The 21,278-nt window shown below is 41.7% G+C and overlaps 1 protein-coding gene across 1 annotated transcript in view; it reads left to right on the top strand.

The window, feature by feature from the left end:
- Window positions 1–1,722: 1,722 nt before the first annotated feature.
- itprid1 (ITPR interacting domain containing 1) overlaps window positions 1,723–21,278 on the top strand; it is a 28,024-nt gene continuing 8,468 nt past the window's right edge. The window contains exons 1-7 of the mRNA XM_030123894.1: window positions 1,723–1,921; window positions 2,433–2,845; window positions 4,216–4,273; window positions 5,567–5,679; window positions 7,299–7,540; window positions 7,630–9,793; window positions 14,973–15,100. Coding sequence (XP_029979754.1) covers window positions 1,723–1,921; window positions 2,433–2,845; window positions 4,216–4,273; window positions 5,567–5,679; window positions 7,299–7,540; window positions 7,630–9,793; window positions 14,973–15,100 — 3,317 coding nt within the window. The remainder of the gene's footprint in view (window positions 1,922–2,432; window positions 2,846–4,215; window positions 4,274–5,566; window positions 5,680–7,298; window positions 7,541–7,629; window positions 9,794–14,972; window positions 15,101–21,278) is intronic.

Genomic DNA, 21,278 nt, shown 5'->3' with positions numbered 1-21,278 from the left:
AGAGGTCAAAGAACCCGTTTTCCTGGACAGCGGTGCAAGAAACAGGTTGTGAAGAAAATTGTGCCAGAGAATCGTGATCTCAATTCTAAGCAAAAAAGTCATGATTTACATTTTTGCCAGAATCGTGCCGCCTTCGTTTACATCCTATATTTTTTTTTATTTATTTATTTTGAATATGGAAATGATACAAGTTTCCTGATTGCTACTAATTGACTTCTTTGCACAACATAATATAGAAATGAAAATTCAAGGAAGCAAAAACAATAATACACACAAAAAAAGAAAAAGATAAAAAGTCATATTCAAAAAGGAGTGAGAAGAAGCATGGATCACATGGTTCTGCCTATCCAATTATTGATTGTTGGTTCTTCTTGTGTCATTCATCATTTAACAAATCGCATTTCAGCATTTATATTATGAGGACCTACATTTGACTCTCATCAGTCAGGACTAGGGCTGCACCATTAATCGATTTTAAATCAAAATCGGATTTTTTAATAAGGACGATTTCTAAAAAAGGGAAATTGTAAAATCGATTTCATCTCTCTCGTGCCTCTGGGCTGCGCGCCTGCGGGCAACCGTAGGCTCCTCCTCCACGCTACCGTAGGCTCCTCCTCCAGGCTACCGTAGGCTCCTCCTCCAGGCTACCGTAGGCTCCTCCTCCACGCTACCGTAGGCTCCTCCTCCAGGCTACCGTAGGCTCCTCCTCCTATCAGTGACAGCGGTCTGTCACAGAAGTCCGTGTAATGACCGGACTTTAAATGTGTTCATGAGCCCTCAGTACTCATAGCACTGTAAGCCAATGTTCATGCACGGATCCTGCAACTGAAATAGAACTGCATGCAGATCACTCATCTTCCTCCACCAGCTCCACACATAGAACCTTCCAGTGTGTCCTGGGTCGGTCTGTTCCACGCACAGATCCTCCAGTTTAAATAGAACCACATGAGGATCGCTCATATTAACCTGGTCCACGGACACACGACTGGTGTCTGTCACTGACTGACACTGGGATCACTGCTGTGGGCCAGACGCCCCAAAAATAAAATTAAAAAAAAATAATATAATTAATAATTAATTTAGTCCTCTTACTTGCTAAATTTTTCATTCTCAAATGTAAGTTCTGTTATACAACACCAAATATTTATTTTTTGAAAGATGTTAAACTTTATTTAAAGCTGTTCGATAAATCTGGAAACAAAAAGGCTGTAAAAAACATAAGTATTTGCTCTGATTTGGACATTGTATTATAGTGTATTCCCCCTGGCAAACTTCTGTTATTTTCTTGTTGTATACATTGTTTGTATACTCTACTTCATTCAATAAAGATTTAATTAAGAAAAAATAAACTTCTGTGGGTTCATCACATGATCCCATCACAGATTGGAGGTCAGAGCAGTGCCTTGCATAGTGGGCTGCTCACAAAAACATGTTGACTTCTGATGTCTTTTGTAGTTTTACCTAAAAATCAAAATTGAAAATCGAGTTTTTAGAGGAAAAAATCTGGATTTTTTTTTTTTTTTTTTTTTTTTGCCAAAATCGTGCAGCCCTAGTCAGGACTGTCAAACTGATTTGAGTTCAGGTTCCACATCCTGCCGGTCTGATCTGAAGCATCTGTACTAAACACTTACATCAGTGCATGGTTTAGGTGGGCGGTGGATGTTTGGGTTTGAAGGCTTAAATGTGTCCGTGTCCATTCGCCTGCTCTGTGTTGGTAGTGTGATGGACATCCTGAATCTGTGGAATGACGACCCAGAGGAGCTGCTGTTGGACCTGGGTTTTGGCTGCGATGAACCCGATCTCTCTGGTCGCATCCCAGCTCGCTTCATCAACCATCAGTCTCAGGCAAGAGGGATAAACCTGCAGGTGTTTCTGGAAGCCCAGAAGAACCGACTGGACCTGGAGAACCCAGATGTCAGCAGTGAGTTTTAGATGTATGACCAGTACTTCACAAATGAATGAAACCAAAACAAAATCCAATAATAAGCACCGTGGATGGGCTTCATGTCTGGACAGAGTACCCGACTGTACCGCCTGTTTCAAACCTAGAAATGAGCTCCTGTGACAGATTTAAAGTACTGATAAACCTCATGACACATTTGCACAACAAACATTTGACAGGCTGTTGGTTCACAGTCAAAGATCATGTGGTAGAAACATAGGAAGTGAAGACCAACCATCAGGTGTGTGTCATACTGTGACAGCTGATGGTTTTATAGTTGGTTATTGTTTTCCTACTCATATATATATATATATATATATATATATATATATATATATATATATATATATATATATATATATATATATATATATGTAGTTATAGTTAGTTTAATAATCACAGGATAATCAGAATTATACTACTTTATTATTATTAATAACACTACTAATAAAGCCTTTGTGGTTGCCGTCCTCTTCTCGTCCGTCATCAGATCGCTTCAGACAGCTGGAGGTGCTTCAGCAGGTCACCACAGCCTTCTCCTCGTTAGTGTCATCAGACTTACCCGCTGAGGCTCGGGAAAGGAGGAAGCGTGTGGGAATGCTGTTCCGGCGAGCGTCCAAGAGGTCACTGAGCCAAATCCACAACCACACCACCCAGGAAGTGACCATGGACAGGAGGACCGGCGTCCCAGCAGGACCTGGAGATGACATTTTCACTGGGAAGGGGGTCACACCTGGTCTGAAACAGGAGGTGGGTCTCAATCCTCTGGAGGAGGAGGAGCAAGGACCTGGACCCTACTCAGACCAGGAGTCCAGGATCCAGGAGGGAGCGCTCAGAGCTGGGACCGAGCCCAGTGTCAGGAAGAGCCCCCGCCAGGCCAGGGAGTCCTTTGAAATGGAAGAGGTAAGGAAGGATCTTCCAGGACTTCGAGATAAACGGTGACATGGAGGAAAAAACATCAAGTGGTAGGAACAGTGTTCACTGTGCAAACAAAGGCCGAGAGCTCCAGTCACATGACAGAAGAAGTACCAGACGCTGAAGGTACTTCAAACACAGCTGCATTCAAATGAAGAAAACCAACAAACAGGCCCATTCCAGACAGTTAAAGGCCAGTTCAGACTACTGGAGTCCACCACAGTCCACTACAGTCCACTGCAGTCCACTGTAGTCCACCACAGTCCACTACAGTCCACTACAGTCCACTGCAGTCCACTGTAGTCCACCACAGTCCACTACAGTCCACTACAGTCCACTGCAGTCCACTGTAGTCCACCACAGTCCACTACAGTCCACTACAGTCCACTGTAGTCCACCACAGTCCACTACAGTCCACTACAGTCCACTGTAGTCCACTACAGTCCACTACAGTCCACTGCAGTCCACTACAATCCACTGTAGTCCACTGTAGTCCACTGTAGTCCACTACAGTCCACTGTAGTCCACTGTAGTCCACTACAGTCCACTGTAGTCCACTGTAGTCCACTACAGTCCACTACAGTCCACTGCAGTCCACTACAATCCACTGTAGTCCACTGTAGTCCACTGTAGTCCACTACAGTCCACTGTAGTCCACTGTAGTCCACTACAGTCCACTACAGTCCACTGCAGTCCACTACAATCCACTGTAGTCCACTACAGTCCACTGTAGTCCACTGTAGTCCACTGTAGTCCACTACAGTCCACTGTAGTCCACTACAGTCCGCTGTAGTCCACTGTGGTCCACTACAGTCCACTACAGTCCACTGTAGTCCATTGTAGTCCACTACAGTCCACTACAGTCCACTGTAGTCCACTACAGTCCACTACAGTCCGCTGTAGTCCACTGTGGTCCACTACAGTCCACTACAGTCCACTACAGTCTGCTGTAGTCCACTACAGTCCACTACAGTCCACTACAGTCCACTGTAGTCCACTACAGTCCACTACAGTCCACTACAGTCCACTGTAGTCCACTACAGTCCACTACAGTCCACTGTAGTGAACGCTCTGGGACTCATGAGCGCAGTAACAGTTTAACCCTCTGAGGACCAGTGTGTCTGCGGTGCCACATTTTTCGTCCACTGTCATTCAAATGACTGAAAGTCCTGAACGCTATCAACAAAATCCAAATGTCATCTGTTTGTATGTTTCATAAGAATATGTTACACATTATATTACTGCATCCATAAAAACTGAACATGTTAAAATAGGACAGTTGTTGTTTGTACTGAGCTGGGTTGTACTTCATGCTGTAATATTTAAAGTTTATTGACAATATCTAATTTTTCCTCCAGGTCCACAGTTTCGATGAAAGCAGTGTCACAGGGAGTTTCACAGGATGGGCAGATTCTGGTGGGTGACGCTTATTTAATAAGGTTTTTTTTCCAGACCTTCAACCACAAGGGCTGACATTTCCCTGCGAACTCATTTTAGTTCAGCTTCCACATTCAGCCCAATTTGAGCTCATGTAAAATAATACCATAAGATAACATAACAAAAGTTCAAAACATTTAGTAACAGGCAGAATATTGTTAGAATTAAGTCAAATTTTCTGTAGACATTTCAGGTTATTCACATTTATTGTTAAAGGATAGTTTGTAAATGTAAATATTTTCATAATGTAATGTTATTTTTTGCACTAAAACAAAAAGAAAACATGGGAATTATCATGTGAGATCGCATTGGTCTGAATGTGGAACCTGAATTAAAATAAGTTCAACACCATTGATTGTTAATATCTTCTGTGTAATTTTTGCATTTTTTGCCCTGGACCCTTTGGTGGACCGGTTTTGGGTTGGACCGGACCCTTTGGTGGGCCGGTTTTGGGTTGGACCGGACTTTTTGGTGGGCCGGTTTTGGGTTGGACCGGACTTTTTGGTGGGCCGGTTTTGGGTTGGACCGGACCCTTTGGTGGGCCGGTTTTGGGTTGGACCGGACTCTTTGGTGGGCCGGTTTTGGGTTGGACCGGACTCTTTGGTGGGCTGGTTTTGGGTTGGACCGGACTCTTTGGTGGACCGGTTTTGGGTTGGACCGGACTTTTTGGTGGGCCGGTTTTGGGTTGGACTGGACCCTTTGGTGGGCTGGTTTTGGGTTGGACCGGTCTCTTTGGTGGGCCGGTTTTGGGTTGGACCGGACCCTTTGGTGGGCTGGTTTTGGGTTGGACCGGTCTCTTTGGTGGGTCGGTTTTGGGTTGGACCGGACCCTTTGGTGGGCTGGTTTTGGGTTGGACCGGTCTCTTTGGTGGGCCGGTTTTGGGTTGGACCGGACCCTTTGGTGGGCTGGTTTTGGGTTGGACCGGTCTCTTTGGTGGGCCGGTTTTGGGTTGGACTGGACCCTTTGGTGGGCTGGTTTTGGGTTGGACCGGTCTCTTTGGTGGGCTGGTTTTGGGTTGGACCGGTCTCTTTGGTGGGTCGGTTTTGGGTTGGACCGGTCTCTTTGGTGGGTCGGTTTTGGGTTGGACCGGTCTCTTTGGTGGGTCGGTTTTGGGTTGGACCGGACCCTTTGGTGGGCCGGTTTTGGCCCACGGGCCGTATGTTTGACGTCTGTGGTATAAGATGCAGCTCCAGGTTTTTCTTTTGAGATGAAACCTTGAACGCAGACTCCTTCTGATGCAGTTCCTTTGCTTCCTGTGTTCTGCTGGTGCAGTGCGTGGCGTGGTTCGGGCCAACAGCGTCCAGTCCGACAGCAGTGGTTTCCTGGAAGAGCCCTTCATCCCATCACTTCCACCAGAGGCCTCACCAAGACCAGCTTTAATCAAGGTCAGCTCATTCACCGTGGGATTTTTGCTTCCTTCTTCCATTTTTTTGAAAAATAATACTCACAGTTGTGAAACATTTCATTTTATTTCAGCAAAATAAACATCAACTTAAAGTGTAATAAAACTGTATTTGCAGATGTCAAAAACATGGATCATGTAGTAAATATACATTTCTCACAAACAGTTTAATTTTTGTGGCTCCACTAGTATCAGTCATTTACAAGATCTGTCAAGTTGGAAAACAGTATGTTTAAGCCTGACATGGCAGGTACATTTGATTAGAGCTGAAACAATTAATCGATTAATTGCTTCGAATCGATTACAAAAATTCACAACTCAATTAATCTACTCGAATTGATTAAAAAGAAATATTCTGTTACAATTTTCCTGAATTGAAGCTTCTTTTCTTTGTGCGTCACAATAAGCGTCCGTGTGAAACACAACAGTGGAACCAATGTTTAACAGCAGAGAAAAGAAGGAAACAAAGCTTTGATTCAGGAAAATTGTAATTAATTAATTTATTTTTTAATCAGTTCGAGTTGATTAATGGTTTCAGCTCTAAAGTCAACATTTGCAAACCTTAGTAAATCACGGTGCGCACTTCATTTCAATACTGACCCCCAGAACATGTTTGCTTGGAAACAGGAACTCCCATAAATACTGAAGCAGTTCGATCAGGAGCAAAAGTGATCATGTCCACGCCTTTTCAGAGCTCGTTTTATTTTGGGCCCTTTTTACTGAATCTCGATAGTTGTTTTTTAGCTCCAATCACAGGTTTGCACTGACAGTAGTAGATTTATTTTATTGGTTTATTTAACAGGGACTTTGTACATTAACTCACATTGCTGTAAATGAACCAGAGTTAGAATACTGTCTGTTTTCCATCTGCAGTAACTGGACAGATGTTACACATTCACCTTACAACAACAGTTCTCAGTAAACCCCCCCACCTCCCCATGTCACACCATGGGTATGTGCAACCCCACTGTAAATAAGGAAATACTATTTAACTTTAATTCTTATTCTGTATTTATATAAACACCAAATGTCTTATTTTTCTGTTTTTACCCCTCAGTCGACTGGCTGAAAGGGTACTGTAATCATTTTGTCTGTCTGTCCTTTCTGGTTGGGGGGTTTTAGTGTGCAGCATGTTATGTTTTTTTCATTGTTCACTCATTTGTGGTTTTTCTACCTGTCCTTATACCTGCAGCTGTTTGTTCCTGCTGTTAACTGTGAAATTTCTCCACAGTGGGATAAATAGTCTTATCTTATCTTGTTTTATCATTGCTTATCTTATCTCATCTCATCTTGTTTTATCTTATCTTGTTTTTCTTGCATCTTATTTTATCTAATCTTATCTGAAAAGATAGCACAAGGTTATAAACATGCAATATTTTACAAGTATTGATTTAAAATACCTAAACACAAACAAATCTAATTAATTACACATCAGACAAAGTAAATAAAAAAACTGTTAAAATACATTTCTGACATATTAAAGAATACAACAGAGTTGGAACTACAAATGTCTCATGTTGACGCTGTGGTTGTGTATGGTCCAGTTTCCAGCCCAAACGTCTGTCCCTGAGTGTGGTTCTGGTTCTGTTTGTGTGTTTGCAGGTGCTGTTGGGCCGGTCTGGAGGCGTCACCGACGGCGACGGGCCAGCGGTCCCCCCTCAGAGCTCCTCCTCTACTCCCCCTCCATCATCTGCTGATGACAGTGCTGTCCTTTCACCCCCTTTCCTCATGAAACCTGACAGTTCAGACATGGACTCACAGCCAGATCTGGATCCCCTGGCTTCACCTGCTTGTTTGTTTGATCCAGTCTACGTGGACCATGGTCCTGATTCTTCCACTCCACAGTTCCAGACCACATCTGTCTCTGATCCTGCATCTTCTACTTCTGTAGATCCTCCATATTGTCCATTACAACCTGCCTCTGTGACTGCAGCTGCAGAGGACGTTCAACCACAGGACAAGGACACCTCACCCCCTGCCCCCCCCCCTGTCCCCCCCACTTCATCCCCTGTCCCCCCCACTTCATCCCCTGTCCCCCCCACCTCACCCCTTGTCCCCCCCACTTCACCCCCTGTCCCCCCCACTTCATCCCCTGTCCCCCCCACCTCACCCCTTGTCCCCCCACTTCACCCCCTGTCCCCCCCACTTCATCCCCTGTCCCCCCCACCTCACCCCTTGTCCCCCCCACTTCACCCCCTGTCCCCCCCACCTCACCCCCTGCCCCCCCCACTTCACCCCCTGTCCCCCCCACTTCATCCCCTGTCCCCCCCACCTCACCCCCTGTCCCCCCCACTTCACCCCCTGCCCCCCCCAATTCACCCCCTGCCCCCCCCACTCGTTCCTTTGACTCTGACAGAACATCTTCCACTGGGTCTCAGAGTGTCTCTATTTCCACCGGATCACCTCCAACCTCTGCTTCAGCTGCTGCACAGTCTGACTCCACCTGTCGGAACCAAGGAGGTAAACCCCCCCAGGAAGACCCAAACTCAGACGGCAGTTCAACTGTCGTCCCCTACTCCCCTTTAGTTCCATCGACCTCGTCGGCTGAGTCTCCAATACAGAGCCTTGAGGAACTCCCTACCCCACATTCTGATGCAAAAATGGAAAAGAAAGCAGCACCTTCTTCCTCTTCTTCTAATTTCCAGGGGACAGAGCCCTCCTGCGTCTACTTAGATTCTTCTAAATTTGATCCTCTCGTTCCACTGTGCAAATCAACGTCGTTAGCCTCTGATAGTACAGATGTTGTGATTGATCCGGCTGTTGAGCCGTCCTTGTGTCAACAAGACGAATCTGTCTCTCCTGTCCACGATGGTGTTCATGTAGAGGCGTATGTTCTGTCTGACTCGAAGGAACGCCTTCAAAGGAATGAAAACCAGGAAGACAAGAGGCACAGTGACCCAGCACAGACACAAACGGACATTTACAGTTTAAAGACAGAAAGTTCTGCAGGTCTGACAGAAAGTTCTAGGTTAGTCTCGGAGGAAGAATATCATAAGAGAGAGACAGATCCACAAATCCCCTCTGATACGTGTGAGGAGCTTTTGACGGAAACCAAACAGAAAGAATCCAGTGAAGTCTTTCAAGTGGACATAGATCGCAAAGATAATGAATATAATCAAAGTTCTTCCGTTTCATCTGAGAAGGTGTCAGAGGCACCAAAGGTGTCTGATCTGGTTGAGATTGAGAGCTTGGACCAGGTGTTTGAAACCTCTGTGGACGGTTCAGAAGGTGAATATGGAGATGTGGAGGCCTTTTTTCAGGAGCTGGACTCTGCGGGTCACGCATACTGGGCTGAACCGGTCCAGGTTTCTGATGTGACCCCTCAGTCGGAAAGCTTTGAGGCCTTAGATGATGCTCCTGGAAATCCTTTGTTTTCCAGATTTGACGCTTCTCTAGATGCAGATTCATTAACAGACAAAGCCACAGTGAAACCTTCATCATCCTCAGCATCTGAGGACGTGGACCGTGGAGCAGCTGTGAAGACCCACACTGTCCACTCAGACTCACTGACCTCCACAACCCCTGAGCACAAGCCACCCAACCATTCCGTCTCGGTCCAGATGTCTTCCTGTCCGTCTTCTCATATTGTACAAAGGAAGGACGTTCCCTTCATAAATGACTCAAAGCACACAGCCGTCCCCGCTCGTCTCCGCTTGGACACCTCCACTCCTTTTCGTGCTGTGCAATCATGGACAGATCTACGCATTCACCAGAAGACTCGCACAAATAAGCGATCACATGGTGCTTCCCACACGTTCCCAGACACAGTGACCGTGTCCACAGGCGCTTTAGAACTTACACAAACACCAGCCAGGATGTCTTTGTCCTCTCCGTCCGTCCCTCTGTTGTCCGATGACTGGCAGTCAAATTACTGTCCACCTGGAATAACTAGAAGTTACCCAACACTGTCCATGTCTGTGGACACTGGCCTGTGGCCTCATGAAGAAGGGAAAGTGGAAAGGAGCGGAAAAGACGATGAGGAGCGACTGTGGCGGGACGATGGGAGAGGAGAAGCGTCCCTGTGCTGCTGTGATCGTCAGTGCATCTGCTGCACTCACAACACTTACAACAGACAACAGCCTCTGCTCAGCATCCCAGTGAGTACGACGCCACTGTCTGTAAAGTCCACAAATGGACAAAAGTGTGTGGACACGTTGAATTCTGGTGTTTGTTTTCTAACAGGGGTCAGGGATACAAAACAATAAGGATGCACCGATACCACTTTTGTCCAGATCGAGTACGAGTACTTACATTTGAGTACTTGCTGATACTGAGTACCAATACTTGTCCTTAATAATCCCATTCCAGTTGTTCGTTCCTTTTGTAAATGTGCTTTATTGTTGTTGTCATTAGTCTGACTGGAACAAAGTGCTGCTACTGACATTTAATGTGTTGGAATGAGCGTTTGTCAGTTAATCCACCAGGGGGCGCCGCTCTGAATTAACCATACTGGACAAATACCACGAAGAAGAGGAAAGTTTTATGAGAAGAAGAAGAAGAAAGTCAGTAACTAGAAGCACTTGGAGAGCGCAGACCTCCGCCAAGGCTGATCAGTGGCCCCCCCCCACGCCAAGGAGGTTATGTTTTTGCCAGGGTTTGTTTGTCTGTCTGTTTGTTTGTTTGTCTGTCCGTTAATGTGCAACATAACTCAAAAAGTTATGGACAGATTTGGATGAAATTTTCTGGTCTGCGCCCCCCCCCCGTGGGCCCCCCCACCCCCGATCACCACCAAAATTTAATCATTTCTTTCTTATCCCATTTCCAACAAACCCTGAAAATTTCATCCAAATCTGTCCATAACTTTTTGAGTTATGTTGCACACTAACGGACAGACAAACAGACAGACAAACCCTGGCAAAAACAGAACCTCCTTGGCGGAGGTAAAAACAAACCTGTAGACGACAGAGGGAACACTACTGTGATAGTAATGCTGATATTTCTGAGGGTAGTTGTCCTAAATGTGTCAGTAGTTTGTCTCTAACTCACACAGTGGTTCTTTGAACACATCCTCTACCTCCACGGTTTTGCTGGTATTCTCCGTCTGGGTACTCATCCGCCAGCACCTGGAAAACAAATGGAATGTACGCAGAGGACGGACAGAACGCTGTGTCCGTATCTGTCTGTGTCTTTAACGTTACTTTTGACACCGTCGTTTATTTAGTTCAGTCTCCACACTGCTGACACTACTCCTCCTCTGCACTGAACTGTGAATTGGTGTGGTTGTATTGGAGTACTTTTACGAGTACGAGTAGAAGTACACATACTGAGTATCAGACCCGATACTGGTATCGGTGTCGGTGCGTCCCTGCAAAACAATACTGACTGAAAAGTGCTGTTGTCAGTAAAGTTTCATCTGGTGTCCCCCCTCTGCTGTTCCCACCACAGACCTGATTAGTGCCTGGTGTCATTTCTAAATTCTGATTGGCTTGCAGATAGAACCTTATTGAACCAAGATAGAGTTTGATTTTGCAGCAGAGCTTTTCTTTTTGTTTTAAAACAAGGTAAAAAAAAATACGAAAACAAATAGAATACACATCACATTTTGAAAGTAACCCATCCAATATGAAGAATATGTGAGTGAGTCAATTTTGGCAAAAATGTCAGATAGACCCTTATAATTCCAATGGGAAGAAATGTCAGAATATAGTTTTATAGTGGTATAAATATCATTGCATTGGTTAATTTGGTTTAAATTATCTTTGCTTTCAAAATACCTCACAGGTGAATTTTACTTCATTTCTCTCAACATTGTTTTTTTTTAATGTTCTTCCTCTAAATGTCTTTAATATTTTTCCTGCTCTGACTGTGAATAATAATTTTCTTCCTCATCGAACCATCTACTTTCATCACATCTGACTGAGGAAGAAAAATCTACCATTAAACTTTAAGGAAAGACTGATGTTAAACTATTATGGACATAAATTTTGGGACACATGATGTCTACAGCTGTCAGATGAAAGATAGGATAAATCTTTATTGTTATTGCACCAACATACTATGTACACATTACAACGAAATTGGAGCACTGCCCCACACGGTGCAAAAGAGAAAGCACCCACTATTTATTTATTTACTATCTGTTTATTTATTTTAATTATCTTTTTATTTTTATTTGGAAAGGCCAATGTCCATCACATAAATTAATTCCAGCTTTAGTCATTCCAGAACATATAAAGGGATGGATGCAGCAAGTTTGAGTGTGTGTGTCCGTACTGCCCTTCCAGGATTTCCTTTTAATTTTCCAGTTGAAGCAATTACAGAAAAAACAGAACAGGGGGGCTCACCCCCTCATACAATCGAAACATCAGGTGAAAAGTAGGGTAGCTTCACACGAAGCACCAGTACAGTCAAATGAAACCAGATCTTTTACATACTCAGTCCATTTATAACATTTTCAACTTTGAGGGAGTAAGATATGTTCTCCAGAACACAAACCTCATAGACAATCCCAGTCCGTTCATCAGTGGTGGGTGGTTCTACTTTTAACCTTTTCCTGGGGACAGATTTCTTACTGGCAGCCAATGATACTGTAGTCAGCAGTTTTTTATCTTTGATGTTCCATGATTCAAACAGTAGATTACCCAAATACATAGTTTCACATTTAAACAGAATGGATCACCCACTATTAGGGGTGTAACCGTATGAAAATTTCACATGGTTATTGTGACTAAAATTATCACGGTTATGATTATTATCACGGTATTCTTGAAATGTGCTCAAAATTTTCAAAAAGTACTTATACACACTAAAATAATTAAGCCAAGTTGTATTTTTGAAAAAACAAATAAAATAACACACACAATGTACTTTCTGAGGCAGAAACATTCAACATGTAAACATCAAACATACAAATGTACATTAAAGATGGAACGTTATGGACAGAACAGATATCTGCACTAGGGGTGGAACTGATCCCATCTGTTCAGTACCAGTGCCATTGTCCATTCTGCTCAGCAGTCCAATTCCTTATCAGTTCTCCTATCGATGCCTGAGTGGGGATCAACAGTAGTTGGACAGGTCAGAGTGGAGCTGTTGTGACTATTTTCAGATCGAATCATTCAGAATGTCACACATACACCGTTATACACACTCTCTCTCTCTCTCTCTCTCTCTCTCGCTCTCTCTCTCTCTCTTTCTTTTCAAAGTGCGGTAATCAAACACAGTTATCATGATAATTAGAATTTAAATGGTAATATTAACAGTCAGAAATTTTACCATGGTTTATCGTTATACCGTTAATCGTCACATCCCTACCCACTATTTTTGACATTTTTTGTTTTTTAGTCTGTGAATGTGACACATTTGTTCTGCAGATCTGTCCACCTGTTATATCTGCGTCACCGGTTGAACGGATAGATTTACCTGTGGAACATATCTGCACCCTCATGCTCCATGTAATAAAAAGCATTTTAAAATATAGTTAAAAACCATTATGTACAGATAAGTCATATTATGCAGGCTCTTCCTTTCACAGACCATAATGAACCATATTCACTGTAATGGAAACAGAGAAAGGAATGAACTCTGACACATTCATTTTCATCCAGTCACGATGTGTGCACTTTGATTTGAACAATGAGTTTGTTGCCATGTTACCATAGTTGTTGACACGGAGGCCTTTGAAATGACACATTAACATTTACATATGAACGTCTCATTTGCATGTGTAGAGCTCTCTTCAGTCTCTCTTACACTCTCCAGTCCTGTGGGCTTTAATTCAATACCATCTATTAATATAATATTAGAATTAATGTGAATAATTCACATACAGAGAATAATTACAAGTCATTATTATTATTACTATACCTAAGCTAACACTTTATGACAAAATCTTCTCTAAATTACAGTCAATAAGTGTGACTTCATTTTTTTTTTTTTTTTTAAAACCATTTGTCAAACTTAACCCTTAAATTCCCCAAAAGCATCTTCCGATCTAAACTGTTTAATCCTAACAGCACATGTAAATAATTGAGGTAAAATGCAGTTCTACACCTTTTCAGTATTATCAGTTGTCTTTTTCGGATGCAGCCATTGTTTCTGTAGTTTCCATGGAAACACCGTCATCTTCTACAACATTGATTCACCAGTAAAATCCATGGACAGTGGTTGTTGTAGACACTTGTTTTTATGTAGAATTAATGATATATTTTGCTGAAAACGTCATGTTTTCTTCAGTTTTTGTTCTGTTTGATTAAATTACCTCTAAATTTACTCAGCTTCTATGAACATCTACATGATCCTGTGAATTGAATATAGGAAAATACATGATTTACACTGAAAAAATGCAAAATGCAGAGGATAATATCTGCATCTATATGATACTATCTTTGGCAAGCCAAGTTTATTTGTAGTGCACATTTTATGTGCAGGACAATTCAAAGTGCTTTACATAAAACAAAAGCATCACAGGAGAGACACAAAAACACATTTAAGATGAGAGAAAGTTAAACTAGAAAGACATTAACATTAAATTAGAATAGACATTAAAATCATCAGTGATAAAATGTGATTTTAAAATTCATGTAAAAGACATTATTTAATCTTTTAAGGGAAAGCTGCAGTAAATAAAAAGTGTTTTCAGGCCTGATTTCAATGAGCTGACAGTTTGAGCAGACCTCAGGTATTCAGGAAGTTTGTTCCACAGCTGAGGAGCAGAAGGACTGGATGCTGCTTCACTTTGTGTGGTTGTGACTTTGGGAACACACAGTAGACGGTTCCTGATGACCTCAGGGCTCTGGATGCTTCATAGGGAACGAACAGGTCCAGGATGGATTTGGGTCCAAGGCCCCTCAGTACTTTGTAGACCAGTTGGGTAAACCCCCTGAAGGATTCTGGTTCAGGTTCTCCTTGGTCTGGTTCCTTTGTACCTATGCGGGTTTGTGTTCAGACTGATCTGAGCTGCCCCCCCCCCCCCCCCCCATATGGAACACTCTAAAAGTCAACTGAGAATATTGGAACTCATTTGTTTTGCTTTTATTTCCCTTATTCATCAGACAGTGACACCATTAAACACTGCCTGTGTTTTGAAATGACCAACTCACCTTTAAATAATCCAACTGTTTACACGTCTGGAAACTCCTGCTTATTTTAGTTTATGGCTTCAAATCTGTCATTTTAACTCGTATTTATTATCGTGACGTCTGTTGCTGTCAGCCACGTCACTCTTCCAGTGGGTCTTTAATTGTTTAAATAAAGGCTAAATCCTTTTGTCCCCCCCCTTTGTGCTGTGGACGGTGTTTAAAGGACATCTACTTACGTACTGTTCCTCTTCCTCAGTATTCTCTGCATGAGTTGGAGGAGATGATTCTGTGTCTGCAGCAGTTTCGGTCGGTGCTTTCCACCATGGAGGACCAGCTGTCGGAGGACCAGGCTGCAGTCTACAGCGCACTCACAGACCAGGACAGGTACGCAGCAGGGGGACTGGACGGACCTGGGCCAGGACTCTGAAACCTAAAGGGGCCTCAGTCTATGACTGGGATTCACTCTGCAGGCACGGAAGGTTCTAAACAGTGTTTGAATAAATCGCCGGGAGAAGCAGATTTTCCTGATAACGTGAACGTTTGATGGCTTCACTTCACATCCATGTTCAGTGGTTTACCTGTTCGGCTGTGTTTAGGCTCCTGCACACGGGTCCTTTCAAAGCCTGTTTCCTCCTCCTATTACTGTACTTCATATCATCACATGTTACTGTTTGTAAAAGGCCAAATTATCCCACATTGCCTTCATTTTATATTACACACACACACACACACACACACACACACACACACACAGTTTCATACATGATAAATATTGCATGTATTGATCATTTTATGTAGTGATTTTTTTAATGAAGTGGCTACTGACACAGTACTGTTGTACACCATATGGGTTTGTCTGTTACCACAGAGCCAATCAGCGCCCTCGTTATATCATGTCTACACTGGAAACTCACATCCTGAAAAAGTACCAAGACACTCAGATAGTAACCAGGTCAAACTGCAGTACACTGACATTTAGCTCACTCTGTCACGGATCAGCCTGTGATGCACAACACTCTGGTTCAACTCCTGGTTGGAGGAGGGTTTTTTTTTTTTTTTTTTTTTTTCTTTCTTTTTTTCTCGCATGAAGATTTTCAAACGGGGGGGGGCACAGCACCAAGGGGATCAGTAGGTAAAGCCAACATTGATATAAATCAGCCACTGGGACAACGTTCAAAGTGCAGAATTCGGACCACAGCCCTGAATACACAGAACTGACACAGAACTGACACAGAACTGACAAGAACTGACACAGAACTGACAAGAACTGACACAGAACTGACAAGAACACATCACCCTGCTGCATCTAACCTGTAGCTCCGCCCACCTTCTCCAGCCTCACTGACTGCACAGAGCAAAGAAGACCGTAAAACTACATATAGAGTAGTTACAACAATGATTCCTACTGTATAATATATACTATCACTAATTAGTACTTCTTCCATCAGTAGCCACAGTGCTGTAGTAGTACAAATACACAACAGAATGAACTGATGTATACTGCATATGTGACCACAGTACTGTAGTAGTACAAATACACAACAGAATGAACTGTGACCACAGTACTGTAGTAGTACAAATACACAACAGAATGAACTGATGTATACTGCATATGTGACCACAGTACTGTAGTAGTACAAATACACAACAGAATGAACTGATGTATACTGCATATGTGACCACAGTACTGTAGTAGTACAAATACACAACAGAATGAACTGAAGTATACTGCATATGTGACCACAGTACTGTAGTAGTACAAATACACAACAGAATGAACTGAAGTATACTGCATATGTGACCACAGTACTGTAGTAGTACAAATACACAACAGAATGAACTGAAGTATACTGCATATGTGACCACAGTACCGTAGTAGTACAAATACACAACAGAATGAACTGAAGTATACTGCGTATGTGACCACAGTACTGTAGTAGTACAAATACACAACAGAATGAACTGAAGTATACTGCATATGTGACCACAGTACTGTAGTAGTACAAATACACAACAGAATGAACTGATGTATACTGCATATGTGACCACAGTACTGTAGTAGTACAAATACACAACAGAATGAACTGTGACCACAGTACTGTAGTAGTACAAATACACAACAGAATGAACTGAAGTATACTGCATATGTGACCACAGTACTGTAGTAGTACAAATACACAACAGAATGAACTGAAGTATACTGCATATGTGACCACAGTACTGTAGTAGTACAAATACACAACAGAATGAACTGAAGTATACTGCATATGTGACCACAGTACTGTAGTAGTACAAATACACAACAGATGAACTGAAGTATACTGCATATGTGACCACAGTACTGTAGTAGTACAAATACACAACAGAATGAACTGAAGTATACTGCATATGTGACCACAGTACTGTAGTAGTACAAATACACAACAGAATGAACTGAAGTATACTGCATATGTGACCACAGTACTGTAGTAGTACAAATACACAACAGAATGAACTGAAGTATACTGCATATGTGACCACAGTACTGTAGTAGTACAAATACACAACAGAATGAACTGAAGTATACTGCATATGTGACCACAGTACTGTAGTAGTACAAATACACAACAGAATGAACTGATGTATACTGCATATGTGACCACAGTACTGTAGTAGTACAAATACACAACAGAATGAACTGTGACCACAGTACTGTAGTAGTACAAATACACAACAGAATGAACTGAAGTATACTGCATATGTGACCACAGTACTGTAGTAGTACAAATACACAACAGAATGAACTGAAGTATACTGCATATGTGACCACAGTACCGTAGTAGTACAAATACACAACAGAATGAACTGAAGTATACTGCATATGTGACCACAGTACCGTAGTAGTACAAATACACAACAGAATGAACTGATGTATACTGCATATGTGACCACAGTACCGTAGTAGTACAAATACACAACAGAATGAACTGATGTATACTGCATATGTGACCACAGTACCGTAGTAGTACAAATACACAACAGAATGAACTGAAGTATACTGCATATGTGACCACAGTACTGTAGTAGTACAAATACACAACAGAATGAACTGAAGTATACTGCATATGTGACCACAGTACTGTAGTAGTACAAATACACAACAGAATGAACTGAAGTATGCTGCATATGTGACCGCAGTACTGTAGTAGTACAAATACACAACAGATGAACTGAAGTATACTGCATATGTGACCACAGTACTGTAGTAGTACAAATACACAACAGAATGAACTGAAGTATACTGCATATGTGACCACAGTACTGTAGTAGTACAAATACACAACAGAATGAACTGAAGTATACTGCATATGTGACCACAGTACTGTAGTAGTACAAATACACAACAGAATGAACTGATGTATACTGCATATGTGACCACAGTACTGTAGTAGTACAAATACACAACAGAATGAACTGTGACCACAGTACTGTAGTAGTACAAATACACAACAGAATGAACTGAAGTATACTGCATATGTGACCACAGTACTGTAGTAGTACAAATACACAACAGAATGAACTGAAGTATACTGCATATGTGACCACAGTACCGTAGTAGTACAAATACACAACAGAATGAACTGAAGTATACTGCATATGTGACCACAGTACCGTAGTAGTACAAATACACAACAGAATGAACTGATGTATACTACATATGTGACCACAGTACCGTAGTAGTACAAATACACAACAGAATGAACTGAAGTATACTGCATATGTGACCACAGTACCGTAGTAGTACAAATACACAACAGAATGAACTGATGTATACTGCATATGTGACCACAGTACCGTAGTAGTACAAATACACAACAGAATGAACTGATGTATACTGCATATGTGACCACAGTACCGTAGTAGTACAAATACACAACAGAATGAACTGAAGTATACTGCATATGTGACCACAGTACCGTAGTAGTACAAATACACAACAGAATGAACTGAAGTATACTGCATATGTGACCACAGTACGTAGTAGTACAAATACACAACAGAATGAACTGATGTATACTGCATATGTGACCACAGTACTGTAGTAGTACAAATACACAACAGAATGAACTGAAGTATACTGCATATGTGACCACAGTACTGTAGTAGTACAAATACACAACAGAATGAACTGAAGTATACTGCATATGTGACCACAGTACTGTAGTAGTACAAATACACAACAGAATGAACTGAAGTATACTGCATATGTGACCACAGTACTGTAGTAGTACAAATACACAACAGAATGAACTGAAGTATACTGCATATGTGACCACAGTACCGTAGTAGTACAAATACACAACAGAATGAACTGAAGTATACTGCATATGTGACCACAGTACTGTAGTAGTACAAATACACAACAGAATGAACTGAAGTATACTGCATATGTGACCACAGTACTGTAGTAGTACAAATACACAACAGAATGAACTGAATGTATACTGCATATGTGACCACAGTACTGTAGTAGTACAAATACACAACAGAATGAACTGAAGTATACTGCATATGTGACCACAGTACTGTAGTAGTACAAATACACAACAGAATGAACTGAAGTATACTGCATATGTGACCACAGTACTGTAGTAGTACAAATACACAACAGAATGAACTGAAGTATACTGCATATGTGACCACAGTACTGTAGTAGTACAAATACACAACAGAATGAACTGAAGTATACTGCATATGTGACCACAGTACTGTAGTAGTACAAATACACAACAGAATGAACTGAAGTATACTGCATATGTGACCACAGTACTGTAGTAGTACAAATACACAACAGAATGAACTGAAGTATACTGCATATGTGACCACAGTACTGTAGTAGTACAAATACACAACAGAATGAACTGAAGTATACTGCATATGTGACCACAGTACTGTAGTAGTACAAATACACAACAGAATGAACTGAAGGTATACTGCATATGTGGACCACAGTACTGTAGTAGTACAAATACACAACAGAATGAACTGAGTATACTGCATATGTGACCACAGTACTGTAGTAGTACAAATACACAACAGAATGAACTGTGACCACAGTACTGTAGTAGTACAAATACACAACAGAATGAACTGAAGTATACTGCATATGTGACCCAAGTACTGTAGTAGTACAAATACACAACAGAATGAACTGAAGTATACTGCATATGTGACCACAGTACCGTAGTAGTACAATACACAACAGAATGAACTGAAGTATACTGCATATGTGACCACAGTACCGTAGTAGTACAAATACACAACAGAATGAACTGATGTATACTGCATATGTGACCACAGTACCGTAGTAGTACAACTCACAACAGAATGAACTGATGTATAACTGCATATGTGACCACAGTACCGTAGTAGTACAAATACACAACAGAATGAACTGAAGTATACTGCATATGTGACCACAGTACTGTAGTAGTACAAATACACAACAGAATGAACTGAAGTATACTGCATATGTGACCACAGTACTGTAGTAGTACAAATACACAACAGAATGACTGAAGTATGCTGCATATGTGACCGCAGTACTGTAGTAGTACAAATACACAACAGATGAACTGAAGTATACTGCATATGTGACCACAGTACTGTAGTAGTACAAATACACACAGAATGAACTGAAGTATACTGCATATGTGACCACAGTACTGTAGTAGTACAAATACACAACAGAATGAACTGAGTATACTGCATATGTGACCACAGTACTGTAGTAGTACAAATACACAACAGAATGAACTGATGTATACTGCATATGTGACCACAGTACTGTAGTAGTACAAATACACAACAGAATGAACTGTGACCACAGTACTGTAGTAGTACAAATACACAACAGAATGAACTGAAGTATACTGCATATGTGACCACAGTACTGTAGTAGTACAAATACACAAACAGAATGAACTGAAGTATACTGCATATGTGACCACAGTACCGTAGTAGTACAAATACACAACAGAATGAACTGAAGTATACTGCATATGTGACCACAGTACCGTAGTAGTACAAATACACAACAGAATGAACTGATGTATACTACATATGTGACCACAGTACCGTAGTAGTACAAATACACAACAGAATGAACTGAAGTATACTGCATATGTGACCACAGTACCGTAGTAGTACAAATACACAACAGAATGAACTGATGTATACTGCATATGTGACCACAGTACCGTAGTAGTACAAATACACAACAGAATGAACTGATGTATACTGCATATGTGACCACAGTACCGTAGTAGTACAAATACACAACAGAATGAACTGAAGTATACTGCATATGTGACCACAGTACCGTAGTAGTACAAATACACAACAGAATGAACTGAAGTATACTGCATATGTGACCACAGTACCGTAGTAGTACAAATACACAACAGAATGAACTGAAGTATACTGCATATGTGACCACAGTACTGTAGTAGTACAAATACACAACAGAATGAACTGAAGTATACTGCATATGTGACCACAGTACTGTAGTAGTACAAATACA

This window comes from Sphaeramia orbicularis, chromosome 20 (genome assembly GCF_902148855.1).
Source record: "Sphaeramia orbicularis chromosome 20, fSphaOr1.1, whole genome shotgun sequence".
Classification (NCBI taxonomy): domain Eukaryota; kingdom Metazoa; phylum Chordata; class Actinopteri; order Kurtiformes; family Apogonidae; genus Sphaeramia; species Sphaeramia orbicularis.
Note: the sequence above shows the minus strand (reverse complement) of the source record. Positions and strands in the feature narration are given on the sequence as shown.